Genomic DNA, 12,465 nt, shown 5'->3' on the forward strand with positions numbered 1-12,465 from the left:
GCGGGCCATGGTCGTCTCGAAGCGGCGGCCGGCCATCTTCGTCGGGCGGACCGCGGGGCCGGGGGCGCTTCCGGGGCCGTGCGACGCCTACCACCAGCGTTACTCCACAAGCACCAGGGCTGCCCGATCGGCCTACATGTATCGAGCTGCAACTCGCTTCATCGTTCTCGTCGCGCACCTCGATCGAGACATCGATCGACTTTTTGCCGGTCCTCGACGTGTCCTGACGCCGCGATGGAGGCGTCCGCCGCGCCGCCACCGGCGCCGGCGCGGCCGCCGGGGCCCGCCGCGCCGCCACCGGCGCCGGCGCGGCCGCCCCGGCGGCCGCAGGTGCTCAAGGGCTGCCTCGCGCTCGCCGGCGCCGCGGCGCTCGGCGGCCTCGCGGCCTACGCCGTGGCGACGAGTCGGCACCCCTCGGACGCCGCGGGCGTCGGGGACGGCGCGACGTCCGACGCCGAGGCGTCCCTCTTCTTCGACAGTTTAGATAGTGATGCCGACGGGCAGATCGAGCGCGACGAGCTCGAGTCCTACGTCGGCGGCGCCATCGGCGGCCACGTGCTCGACAGCGCCGCGGAGATCGCCGACGGCGTCGCGTCGATCTTCGAGAACGCGGACGCGGACGCGGACGCCCAGCTCAGCGCGACGGACATGCGCGCCTACTGGAAGGCCCTGGGGAGTTTGTTATCCGTGCGCGAGGTCGCCGCGTGGGTCGAGCACGCGGTGCAGCTGCCGCGCGACATCGCGGACAAATTCGTCGACGCCGGCGTCTCGGGCTACGACTTCGCGGAGCTCGCGCGCGACGTCTCCGAGCGGGGCGCCCTCAAGACGGAGGTCGGCGTGCGCACGCAGCGGCAGCGCGCGACGCTCGCCCGGGCCATGCGCATGCGGCTCACGGGCGTGGGCGATCCGCCGGCGTCGCCCGCGCCGCTGTCCATACTGGGCGGCGCCAAGTGCACGTCGGCGCACCTGGCCTGGACGGCGGCGGACGGCGGCGGCTTCCCGACGCACAAGTACGTGCTGGAGCGGCGCGCGAAGCGGGAGGGCATGGCCTGGGAGGTCGTGGGCGACGGCTACTTCCACGAGTTCAGGGACGAGCGGTTGAGGCCGGGCGTCGGCTACGACTACCGCGTGGCCGCCTGGAACGCCATCGGCCGCGGGCCCTACGCAACGGCGTCGGCGTCGTCCGCCCAGCGCGAGGCCTGCGACCCCCTCGAGTACCTCGGCGCGATGGCTTTAGCACCTCTCTTCTCGCTGCTCCGGTCCGCGGTGTTTCTCGGGCAGCTGCTCCTGAGCGGCATCGTGCTGTTCCTCGCGGCGCTGCGCCTCGTCGACGCGGGCGCGGGGGACGCGGACTACCACCCCGTGTTCCGCGCGCTGTGGACGCTGTGCCGCGTCGTGACGGACTACGTGCCCTTCGCGCGGGACCTGCTGTTATTGGTGGACCCGGCGCTCGGCCGCGTCGAGGTCCCGGAGTTGAGGGAGCGGCGGACGCCGGGCGAGAGCGACCACGCCCTCGTGGGCACGTCGCCCGCGACGCTGCCGCCGGAGATGTCGGCGCCCGCGCGGCGCGCGTCGTCGCTGAACCGGCGGAGCCGGAGCCCGCCGCTCACGCGGTCGTCGTCCGCGGGCTCGCTGGGCGACGACCGCGAGCGGCCGTCGGACGCGGCGTGCTCCCAGTGCGGCAAGCCCTTCATCACGGGCTACCGCACGCGCCACTACTGCTACGTCTGCGCGGCGTCCTTCTGCAAGCGCTGCGGCGTCGTCAAGCACTCGAACATGGTCACGTGCCCCGTGGGCGCGCGCTGCGCCTGCGCGCGCTGCGCGCACGACCAGCCGGCCCTGGGCCGACTGCCGAGCCGGAGCCCGGAGCCGCCGACGCGCGAGCTCGCGGGCGGCGCGCCCGTGCGATAGCGCGCGTAAGCCGGGTAGTACGGGCGCGCGCTAGGGCCGCCGCGACGCGGCGACGGCGTCGCTCGCGAACATGAGGCTGCAGGCGAGCGTGAGCGCGCCCGGCGGCGCCTTGGCGACGCCCGCGGCGGTGCCGTTGATGGCGAAGGCGACGCTGCCCGCGTCGCGGTCCACGACGAGCGAGACGACGTCGCCCGCGGCGAGCGCGGGGCGGTCCGCGGCCGCGGCCGCGCGGCGGACGTCGAGCCCCCGCGCGCCGCACGCGCTACACGTCGGCCGCGCGCGCGCGTCGCCGCCGCAGGCCGCGCAGCGCGCCGTCGAGAAGAGGCCCAGGCCGTCGAAGGGCGCCTCGCGGTCGAGCGCGGGGCCCTTGGCGACCAAGGCCGCCGTCTCCAATTCGAGGCCTAAAACCTGTGTGCAAATCAACCAGTGAGCTGGGACGTCGGGGCCAAACTTGAGAATTCTCTAGCTCGGTCAAATCGAAGTCGATTCGGCTGATTTTTGGACGAATCGATTGCTCTTAGCGAGTTCTCGAAGCACGGCGGAAGTGCTCGTGTCAAAACATTCGCATACGCGCACATTGAAGTCGGGTTGAAGATTTGATTTGCACACAGCCTAAGACCCAGTCGTTCAGCTCGTTGACGCGCGCGTCCTCGCCGACGACGCCGACGGCGACGGCGCCGCCCGTGAGCTTGAGCACGGCGACGTCGTAGGCGACGGCGCCGGACGCGACCTCCTCGTCGAGGACGACGGCCCGGAAGTTGTGCCAACGGCTCGACGGGTGGCGCCGCGCGATTCCGTCGGGCTCGAAGACGACGTGCGGGTTCCGCCGCTTCCAGGCCACGGGGCCGGACGCGACGAAGGCGTGGGGCGTCGGGTGCGACACGTAGCAGCACGTGCCCGTCGCCGCGCGCCGCGCGACGCCCGGGGGCGCGCGGCGCCACGCGAGCGACGGGGACGGCGGGGTGTTCCCCGCGAAGGCCGCGCCGAGGGCGTCGCCGCCGACGGCGTAGTCGACGACGTGGTCGACGACCTCCGCCGGCGCGTCGCGCCGGAGCTTCGATTTGGCCGCCGCGCCGACGAGCGCGGCGGCGCGCGCGCGCGCCGCGGCGACGCGCTTCGCGACGCGGTCGCCGCCCGCGGGCGCGGGCGCCGGCGCGTCGCGCCGCCGCTCGTCCGCGGACCGCCGCTGCTCGTAGGAGAAGTTCGACAGGTCCCAGCCCGTGGCGCCGAAGAGCGTCGGGCGCAATAAGAACTCGTCGTCGTCGTAGGTGTGGGCGTAGTGCTCCGGGTTCTCGGCACCGTCTTCGCCCGCCTCCCGCGACCGCTCCAGCGCGGCGAGGCGCCGCTCCAAGGCCTCCTGCGCTTCGGCCATGAAGCTATTCACGCTCGGGGTTCGTACGACGGCGCGCACTCGAGAGAGTTCACGCCGAAGCTGAGCCCTCTCTCACATCGAAGGAGTTTTGGCAAAAGCATCACCAAGGTCTTGAAGTGTCGATGGTATCTATTAGTTAGTTTCTAACACATTTCCCGTTGAAGCACGCCGCGGCTCCCCCCTAGAGCTGACTTGAGCTGAGGGGTTCCGGGGAGGACAACTTCACCCGCGTTGATCCTAGCCCTCAGAAACCGACGCGTTTGGACGCGTGGAACAGGCCCTCGAATTAAGTGCGAACATTTTTCTAAGAAATTTCTCCATTCGTCCCCGCCAGCACTCTGGAATTTTCCACCGCGCGTCGCCATCGGTAAGATTTTGCTTACTTGGACCACCAACCGCTTCCGACGGCGGGCGCCGTAAGCTCACCGCGGCCGGTGAATTAAGTGTGAGGACCGCGGCTCGTCGTAAGCAAACGCGTTTGGGTTAGTTTATTGAAGTAGTAATCGAAAACCTCATCGAAAGCGTCCAAAACTGCATCGTTTCGACCGTCGATAACGCTGCGATGATGTGATGCGCCGGCGCCGCGCCGTTTTGCGCCAGGTGGTGCACGAAAAGCGCGCGTGCTGCGCCGGGCAGCGACGACGGGGTTCGTGAGCGCAAAAAATCCTGCTGGCGGCCTTCCGCGGCGAGACTGTCGATCACTGCGACTTCGGGGCGCGCCCCCACTCGATTTTTGCATCCCCGGGTTCATATGCCGTGACAGCTGGCATGGGGCAACTCATCACCGCTCTACGCTCGCCCTGCGACTGAATTAGGTTCGAAACTCCCGCGCGCGCGACGACGACGACGACGGCGGCGGCGGCGGCGGCGGCGGCGGCGGCGGCGACGACGACGACGACCGACCGACCGACCGACCGACTGGCCCAGAAAGTAGGTGCCAGGAACTAGCCCGGGACCCAGGGGAAGTCACCCGAGGTCCCCCCGAGTACGCCCCAGTCGGTTTGGTTTAAATTTTACCACCCCAGACCCCAAAGCCCGAGTTCACTCCTAGAAGCGCGCCTTGCCCGCGCGGCGCCCGGCGCTCGGCGCGGACTTGGGCCGCGAGCCGCCCGGCGTGCGGGGCGAGGCCGGCGCGTCCCGCTTGGGCTCGTAGGACCGGCGCGCGCGCGCGACGTTGGCGTCGACGTCCGCGAGGGGCGCGGGCCGCTTCGCGGAGCCCGACCGCAGCCGCGACAGGGCCTTGGGCGTCGACCGCGGGGCCGCGGCGGACCGCGGCCGGGGCCGGAGCTGGCCCGGCGCGTAGCCCGAGATGAGGTCGTCGAGGAGGCGCGCGTCCTGCTCGTGCATGCGCGCGAGCGAGTCGGAGTTGCGGCGGACGCGCTGCGAGGACCGCGCGATCGTCGCGTGGTCCGCCGCGTTGAGCTTCACCGTCGACTTGGCCTCCTTCAGCGCGCCGATGAAGCTCGTCCGCAGCGCGCCGCCGTCGTCGGCCGCCGGGCGCCAGTCGCGCGTCGCCGCCGCCGTGAAGTCGCCGAAGCTCGCGGCGTCGACGTAGTTGCCCGCGCGGACCGCGTCCTCTCTGGAGAAACAGTCGACGCCGATGAGCGCGACGCGGTCCGTCGCGGGCATGGTCAGGCGCCCGCGCTTGAAGAGGTAGTGGGCGGCGAAGTCGGGGAGCTTCGGCGGCGCCCGCAGGTCCGCGTCGAAGTCGCGCGGCGCCGGCGGCGCCGACGCCCGCGGCTCCGCGCCGCGGAACTTGGCGTCGTTCGCCGCCGCGGCGAGGTCGCGCTCCTTGAACAGCAACGGCTCGAAGACGTCCGCGGCGTCCGCGCGGCAGACGGCGACGAGGTAGTCGCGGCGGTGGTTGAGGAAGACGGTCACCGGGAGGAACGCGCGCGCCTTCATGAAGAACACGGGCTCCCGGCCGACCTCGAAGAAGCGGCGCTCGAGGGCCGACCGGTCCTCCTCGCGCATGGCGCGGGCCTCGCCCAGGCACCGCGCGTCCTCGGCGGCGAGCTCCTGGGACGCGCGGCGCTCCGCGCGGATTTTGGCGTCCAGCGACGACGCCACGGAGTACTTGGCGAGTTTTTCTTTCTTCTCCTTGAGCCGCTTCGTCGACGGGCTCGGGTCGCCGGCGCCCCAGCGCGGCCGGAACTCGAGGGACGGCCGCCGGTGCTTCGCCGCCTTCTCCGCGAGGGCCCGTTGGAACTTGGAGACGCCCACGGGCACGTCCGCGGCGACGCGGAGCGGCGACGGCTTCGTCCGGTCCTCGACACCCTCGTCTTCGACGACGCGGCCGACGCCCGTGACCCAGTGGGCCGCCGCCGGCGCGGGGCCCGCGACGGCCTCGAGGGGCGGCGGCGGCGCGGCGAGCGCGGCCGGCGACAGCGGCGCGCGGTCGGGCGCTTTAGCCTCCATGGGCGGCGGCCTCCGCGCCTTGACCGGCGACTTCGACCGCGCGTGGGCCGACCGGGGCCGCGGCGGCGGCGACCGCGACCGCGGCGGCGGCGACCGCGACCGCGCGTGCGCCGACTTGGGCCGGGCCGCGGGCCTGGCGGCGGCGCGCTCTTTGTCCTCGCGCGCCTTGGCCGCGCGGATCTCCCGCTCGAGGAACTCCCAGCAGATGCGCACGTCGCGCCGGAACGGCGCCAGGCGGCCCTGCTCCGCGACGAGCTCCAGGAGGCTGTGCATGGCGCTGCCCACAGTTGGCGTTCGCCGCGTTCCAGGCGCTGGCTACCGGCTCGGGCAGCCTCAACGTGCACTGCATCGAGACGTAGTTGATGTCTTGACCAGCTCTCACGTCCAGCTCGTCCTCGCGCGCCGCCGGGCCCGCCACCGTCGCCGCCACGAACATGAACATGTTTCGCGCGTTGTTGTGCTCGCTCGTCGTCGCGGCGGGCGCGCTGCAGCTCAAGGAGGTCGCGCCGCTCAAGGGCGCGATGCTCGCGAGGTCCTGGCTCGGCGACGCCGCCGAGGGCGACCAGAAGATCGGGAAACGGGAGGACGGCGGCGTCGGCGCCCTGCGCTACGGCGACGACCTGCGGCGGCGCGAGAACTGCCAGCGGGGCCTCAAGACGTACGTCGACACGGCGCTCGCGCTCGCCGCGGCCGACAAGTCGCGCGGCGCCGGCTCGCCGCGCAAGACCGCGACCTTCGCCGTGCTCGACGGCGCCGGGCCGAACACGCTGTCCATGGTGAAGCGCGAAGACGACGGCTGGACGCTCCTGGGCCTCTACTGCAACCCGAACGAGCGCGACCTCGACGTCGTCGCCGACGCGGAGGCGGAGACCATCGGCGCGATCCGGGACGCCGCGGGCGTGCCGCTCGGCTTCCTCGGGGGCGTCGAGGAGACCCTCGTCGGGTCCTACGGGACGTAATCGCGCGCTCGGCGAAAGTTCAACATAGCCCAGTTGAAGCGGCTTGAAGCTTTGAGAGCTCAGCCGAGCTCTTCAGCCGAGCTCTCGATCCTGCGCCGTCGGTGCGCAGCGCAACGCCATGCGTCGCGCGACGCTGGCGACTCTCCTGCTCGTGCGCGCGACGGTCGCCGAGGCCTTCCTGCCGCGCGCCTCGACGTTCGGCCGCGTCGTGGCCGTCCGCGGCGCCGAGGACGACGACGCCCTGCTGCAGAGCGCCGGCTGGCCCGGCGTCAAGGACATTTTGAACCAGCTGCCGACGTTCTGCGTCGCCAACGCCGAGGGCCAGCCCTTGCAGTACGAGGCCGACGGCAAGCCCCTGGCCATGTTCTACACGTGCGTCGACGCGGCCAAGGCCGAGCTCGCGGACGCGAAACGGGAGTACCCGGACCTCGACCTCGACATCATCCCCATGGGGTTGGGCGAGGCCTTCCGCCTCGCGCGGAGCGGCGCGGCCGTGCTCGTGCCGTCCGCGCGGAGCCTGCTGGCGGCGGGCGCGCCGCCGACGGCGACGCCCGTGGGCCAGGAGGTGCCCCTCTTCTGCTGCATGGAGATGTCGCAGGAGGGGCCCGACGGCGGCGCCATCCTCCCCATGTTCATGGAGGAGAGCGAGTGCCGCGACGCCGTCGCGCAGGCCGCGGAGGCCGACGGCGGCGCGGGCGACGACCCGCTCGAGGTCGTCGGCCTCTCGCTCGACCGCGCCGTCGCGCAGCTCTGCCAGCTCGACCGGCCCGCGTTCCACTTCGTGCCCCCGCGGTCGTCCATGGCCCACATCCAGCAGTACCTCGACGCCTCGGGCGGCGTCCAGACGCCCGCCGACGCGCTCTAGGCGGGCTAAGGCGCGCGGCGGCGACGTCGCCTCGTCGGGCGACGTCCGACGCGGCGCTCATGGTGCGCGCTCGAGCGTGCGCCCGCCGGCCCCGCGCGTCGTCGAGAAAGGCGCGAGGTTACTCACGCGGTGAATTCGGGGCGTGTGGGTGTGTTTCTTCTCGCGCGCCGCGGCCGACGCGGCGGCTGGTGAGGGAAGACGGTTGGCAGTGTGCGCATGGTCGCGGAGGGGTGCGATCGGGCGAGGGTAGAAGGGAGCGGGGGGGGGCGGGCCGCGGGCGGCGGCCGGATAAGCCGGGCCGGACGGCGGCCCTCACGCGGGCGGCGCCGCGGGCGCCGCGGCGCCCCGCGGCGGCTGCTGGTCCGGCGCGAGGGGCGTGACGCCGTCGGGCGCCTTGCCCGTGGGGGCGTTGGTGTTGGGGCGGAGCTTGGCGAGGTCCGGGAACTGCGCGAGCTCGAGGTCCGTGAAGTCGAAGAGCGGCGGCAGCGCGCCGCCTCCCGGCTCGAGCGTCGCGCCCGGGACCCGGAGCTCGTCAAAAAAGTCGTGGGCCAGGGCCCGGAGGGGCAGCACGCGCCGCAGGGGCGCGTAGGCGAGGAACTGGGCCACGCAGTCCACCGCGCGCGGCGGCGTCCGCGACCGGAAGACCTTCGCCCACGCGTGGGCCCGAATCTGCGGGAACTTGAACTCCGTGTAGGACGCGTTCATCTCCTGGATGTCCTCGCGGCTCGGCGTGCCCAGCACCTTGATGATCTCGACCAACTGGTCCACGCCGCTGTCGCCCGGGAAGAGCGGCGCGCCCAGGAGGAGCTCCGCGAAGACGCAGCCGGAGCTCCACGTGTCGATGGCCGTCGTGTACTCCGTGGACCCGAAGATGAGCTCCGGCGCCCGGTAGTAGCGCGAGCAGATGTAGGACACGTTGGGCTCGCCGGGCACGAGCACCTTGGCGGACCCGAAGTCGATGAGCTTGACGATCTGCGTCGCGGGGTCGAGGAGCAAATTCTGGGGCTTGATGTCGCGGTGGCAGATGCCCGCGCCGTGGATCTGGCCCAACGCCCGGCAGAGCTGGTAGACGTAGAGCCGCGCGTGGTGCGCCGGCAGCGGGGTCTTGGCCTTCTGCCACGCGCGCGCGACGGAGTAGACCGTCTCGGGCATGTACTCGAGCACCAAATTGAGGTAGAGCTCGTCCTCGTTGCGCTCGTCGGAGCTGTAGAAGCAGTGCTTGAGGGCGATGACGTTCGGGTGGGGCTGCTTGGACAGCTGGCGCATGATGTGGAGCTCGCGGTTCTTGAACCGCTTGTCCTGGAGCACTTTTTTGATCGCCACGACCTGGGCAGGAAAAGAGTGATTCAAGTTCGCTTCAACGTGAGTGTTCCGCGCGCGCGCGTTCCGGAAAAATCATCCACGCTTCGAGGCCGTTCCAAGAGATGATCGCTCGTCCAAAAATCAGCCGAAACGAGTGGAAAACGGCCGAGATCGGAGCCTTTGAAGTTGGGAATTTCGCACTCTTTTCCTGCCCTGGCGACGACCTCGCCCGTCTCGACGACGGACGCGCGGAAGACGACGCCGAAGGACCCGTTGCCGATGATGCGCTCCGCGTTGAAGCGCAGCGTCTGGCCGTCGATGACCTCGCCGACGTTGGGCGCGACGGCGCGCGCCGCCGCGCCGTCGCTCTGCTGGCCGTCGCGCTTCTTGTCGCCCTTGCCGACGGCGAGCGACTGGCGCGCCTGGCCGCTGTGCTTCGGGAGCTGGTCCATGGCCGTCGAGCTCACGTCCCGCCGCCGCGTCGACTCCGACTCCGTGCTGCTCCGCCTGCGGGTCGGGGCGTTTCCGGGCGCTCGCTTCCGCGGGGGGGGGTCCGCGCGCGCGCGGGTCCCGGGCGCCCGGGAGCGCGCGCCCAAGGCTCGGGCGGGACCGGCGGCGGCCGCGGGTCGCGACTCGCCAGCCAGCCCCGGGAGGCGCGAACCCGAACGAGGAGCGCGACCCAGCCTCTGTATCCGCGGGGACGCCGATGGCTTGCCGAGCGGCGCCGCCGGAGAACTTGTCCATGCCGCACGGGGGGCGCCCGACTCACTAGCGAGTCGACCACGCCCGCCGAACGCCAGCGCACGTGTCGGGGCACCCGGCGCGAGGTCCAGCGTCCAGCAAGCGAGAGGTGGCTACGGGCTGGTCGACGACGAGCTCGAGAGCCGACGGCATCTCAAGGAGCTTGAAGATACGCAAAAAAGTAACCAATAATCGGCAAGTACGCAAGCAGTTGTTTACCTTACAAAAGCTTGCGTGAATAGGGGCGAAGGGGGCGGCGCGTTCGGGGGAATCGCGACGGCCCGGGCCCGGGCGGGCGCGCGGCGCGGCGCGCCTCGACGAGGACGCACGAAGCCGGGCAAGCAAGAAGACCACTGTCGTCGCCGCCGCGAAGAAGATCGCGGCTTCGGAAGTTCTTCACGCGTCGTGACTCGCCTCGCTGGGCACGTACGGGTGCGTCGGGCGCCGACCCCTGCACCAAAAGCCCAAAAGAGCAGTGCACCGATCAAAACTCAGATTCTGATAGCCTGGATTTAAAAGTCAACATTTTTGTTGAACTTCAGCACTTTTGTTGAAGTTAAATCTTGCGATTTCCTGACCCGAACCAGCGACCGCGCGCAAAAAGTCATCGCAAACGTGCAATTAACGCGTGAATATCATCGAGCTTGCTTTGATACGACCATAACCCAATTTTGGCCGTGATTTCAGCCCGCGGACCTCCGCGACACCGCGCGCGGTCGACGTACAGCCTCTATGGACGACTAATGACTCTGGCTCCGCCGGCCGGAATTCGATGATTGATCTTTATTAATATTTCGTACGGGTGCACCTAGATGTACGTTGATCGGGGCACTGCAAAAGAGGCGTCAAGCCTTGTGGCAAAATGGGGCTCTCACTGTAGCTCAGCTCGACGGCGGGCATGCTGCGCCAAGTGCACCGACCGTCTCAGTGACGAGTCCTCGAGTGCTCGACATCCACTCGCCAGCGCATTTATTTGTGGCAGCGCATCCACTCGTCGCGGCATCCACCTGCAGCCACCGCGCCCGCATCCACTCGCAGCAGCACCACCGCGCCCGCAGCCACCGCGCCCGCAGCCACCGCGCCCGCATTGCGGCAGCGCACTCCGCCCGCAGCCACCGCCACCATGCGCGCCGCCCTCCTCTGCGCGCTGCTCGGCGTCGCCGACGGCCTGCGGACCTCCATCGCGGGCCACCCCGTGCGCCGCGTCGACGACGCTGCCACGGGCCTCTTCGTCTACGCGGTCGTCTTCGGCGAGCCCGCCGCGCCCGGCGCCGCGGCGCACGACGCGCTCGCGACGCAGCTCTGACCGAGCGCGCGCGTCGCCGCGCGCGCGCTCGGGCGGCTGCCGCGCTTCGGTTCAGCTCTCGAGCTCGGCGCGGGCACGGGCCTCCCGAGCCTCGCGGCCGCGCGCGCCGGCGCGAAAGTCCTCGCGACGGACCGCGACGCGACGTCGCTGGCCTACGCGGCGGCCGCCGCGGACGACCAGGGCCTGGCGCTGGCGACGGCCGTCTTCGACGTCGCGGACTTCGCCGCGCCGCTCCCGCCCGCGGACGTCGTCGTCGTCGCGGACGTCTTCGTCACGGACGCCGTCGCCGCGGCCTGCGGCCGGCGCGTCGGCGAGGCCCTGCGCCGCGGCTCGACCTGCGTCGTCGCCGACGCGCGGCGGAGCACGCGCGACGCGTTCCTCGCCGCGCTGCGCGCGGAGGGGTTTTCCGGCGCCTTCGGCGCGTCCGAGGACCCGCCGCTCCTCCTCCTCGACGGCGAATAAGACGACTCTTAAGCGTCAGAGCCCCGTGCACAGGGAGCTCGCGGACGCGCTGTCGAGGTTGCACGTGCAGCACTCCTCGCTCTCGGCCTCCGCGCGGCTGGTCCGCTTGAAGCGGCGCGTCGACTCCGCCTCGAGGTGCTGGGCCCGCGTTGAGAGGCGGATCTTGTTGACGACGAACTGGCACTGCGCGACGTCCAAGTCCTCGAGCGCGTGCACCGGATCCACCACCCGGAGCATCGCCGCGCGGCGCTCGCTGCTGTAGGACTGGCGCAGGACGAGGTAGATGAGCTCGCCGAGGTCGTCGACGCCGATGCGCTCGCCGCCCGGCGTCGCCCGCTTGAGCACGTCGAAGGCCTCGCGGACCTCGGGCTCGACTGCCACCGACCCGTGGCGCGGCCGCGGGCTCCCGCGCCGCGAAGCCTGGCGCGACGGCGTGGAGGCGTGTTGGCCGTCGCGCGGCGGCGCGTCGGGCGGGAGCTCGCGCGACGCCTGGCGCGACGGCGCGTCGCGGCTCGGGCTGCGCACGTAGCGCATCGTTTTCCTTTGTTTCGCCGGTTTTCGAGCCGCTGGGTCGGTCGCTCCGGCGCCGTGTGCGCGTCGGTGGGAGTCTTGATCGAGAATCGACGACCGACGGCGGATCTCCGCACCCGGGCGCGTCGTGAAACTCGCGGCAACACCCTCGTTTCCGTCGTGCGGGCACTGCCCCACTTTGCCTCACCTGGGCTGGAAATTCAGGCACTTTGAACACGGCAGCTATTCTATGCCGGGCGACGGACAGGAGATTCGTCGCAAGTAACAAAAGATTCGTCGCAAGTAACAAAAGATCTGCACGACACCATCAATGTCAACGCTCGTCCCAAGCACACACTATCAGCAGGAGCTCGGAGACAGCGTCTGAGCGCGGAAACGGTGTTTTGCATCGACGTCCTTGCATGTGACGCCCTCCCAGCGCTTCCAGTGCGTCGGCACGCTGTCGCATACCTTCCGCGTCCCACTGCAACTCCGGGGCTGCCCCGCATTGGCGCACGCGACGGCGGCGTTTCTGTCGTCGTGGGCTGCCTCGCCGCCGCCATGGGTGCCACAGCCGACGACAGCGAACGTCGTCGTGTGCCTGCTACCGCCGTCGATG

The 12,465-nt window shown here is 70.9% G+C and overlaps 4 protein-coding genes across 4 annotated transcripts; 2 read left to right on the forward strand and 2 right to left on the reverse strand.

Annotated features, from left to right (window-relative positions):
* Nucleotides 1-234: 234 nt before the first annotated feature.
* AURANDRAFT_63828 (hypothetical protein) lies at nt 235-3,179 on the forward strand (the record flags this gene model as incomplete). The annotated part of the gene is made up of 3 exons (XM_009038274.1): nt 235-1,902; nt 2,523-2,594; nt 3,108-3,179. 3 exons carry the CDS (start codon nt 235-237, stop codon nt 3,177-3,179), a joined length of 1,812 nt encoding a protein of 603 aa, XP_009036522.1.
* A 1,151-nt stretch (nt 3,180-4,330) lies between these two features.
* AURANDRAFT_63829 (hypothetical protein) lies at nt 4,331-5,974 on the reverse strand (the record flags this gene model as incomplete). Its single annotated transcript, XM_009038540.1, has 1 exon — nt 4,331-5,974. The coding sequence occupies one exon, from the start codon at nt 5,972-5,974 to the stop codon at nt 4,331-4,333; it is 1,644 nt and encodes a 547-aa protein (XP_009036788.1).
* Nucleotides 5,975-7,631: 1,657 nt separating this feature from the next.
* AURANDRAFT_53543 (hypothetical protein) lies at nt 7,632-9,677 on the reverse strand (the record flags this gene model as incomplete). Its single annotated transcript, XM_009038539.1, has 3 exons — nt 7,632-8,851; nt 9,052-9,334; nt 9,543-9,677. 3 exons carry the CDS (start codon nt 9,569-9,571, stop codon nt 7,838-7,840), a joined length of 1,326 nt encoding a protein of 441 aa, XP_009036787.1.
* Nucleotides 9,678-10,691: 1,014 nt separating this feature from the next.
* On the forward strand, nt 10,692-11,336 carry AURANDRAFT_63831 (hypothetical protein; the record flags this gene model as incomplete). Its single annotated transcript, XM_009038275.1, has 2 exons — nt 10,692-10,808; nt 10,938-11,336. The coding sequence occupies 2 exons, from the start codon at nt 10,692-10,694 to the stop codon at nt 11,334-11,336; spliced, it is 516 nt and encodes a 171-aa protein (XP_009036523.1).
* Between the last annotated feature and the right edge of the window lie 1,129 nt (nt 11,337-12,465).

This window comes from Aureococcus anophagefferens (assembly GCF_000186865.1).
Source record: "Aureococcus anophagefferens unplaced genomic scaffold AURANscaffold_8, whole genome shotgun sequence".
In the NCBI taxonomy this organism is placed as follows: domain Eukaryota; class Pelagophyceae; order Pelagomonadales; family Pelagomonadaceae; genus Aureococcus; species Aureococcus anophagefferens.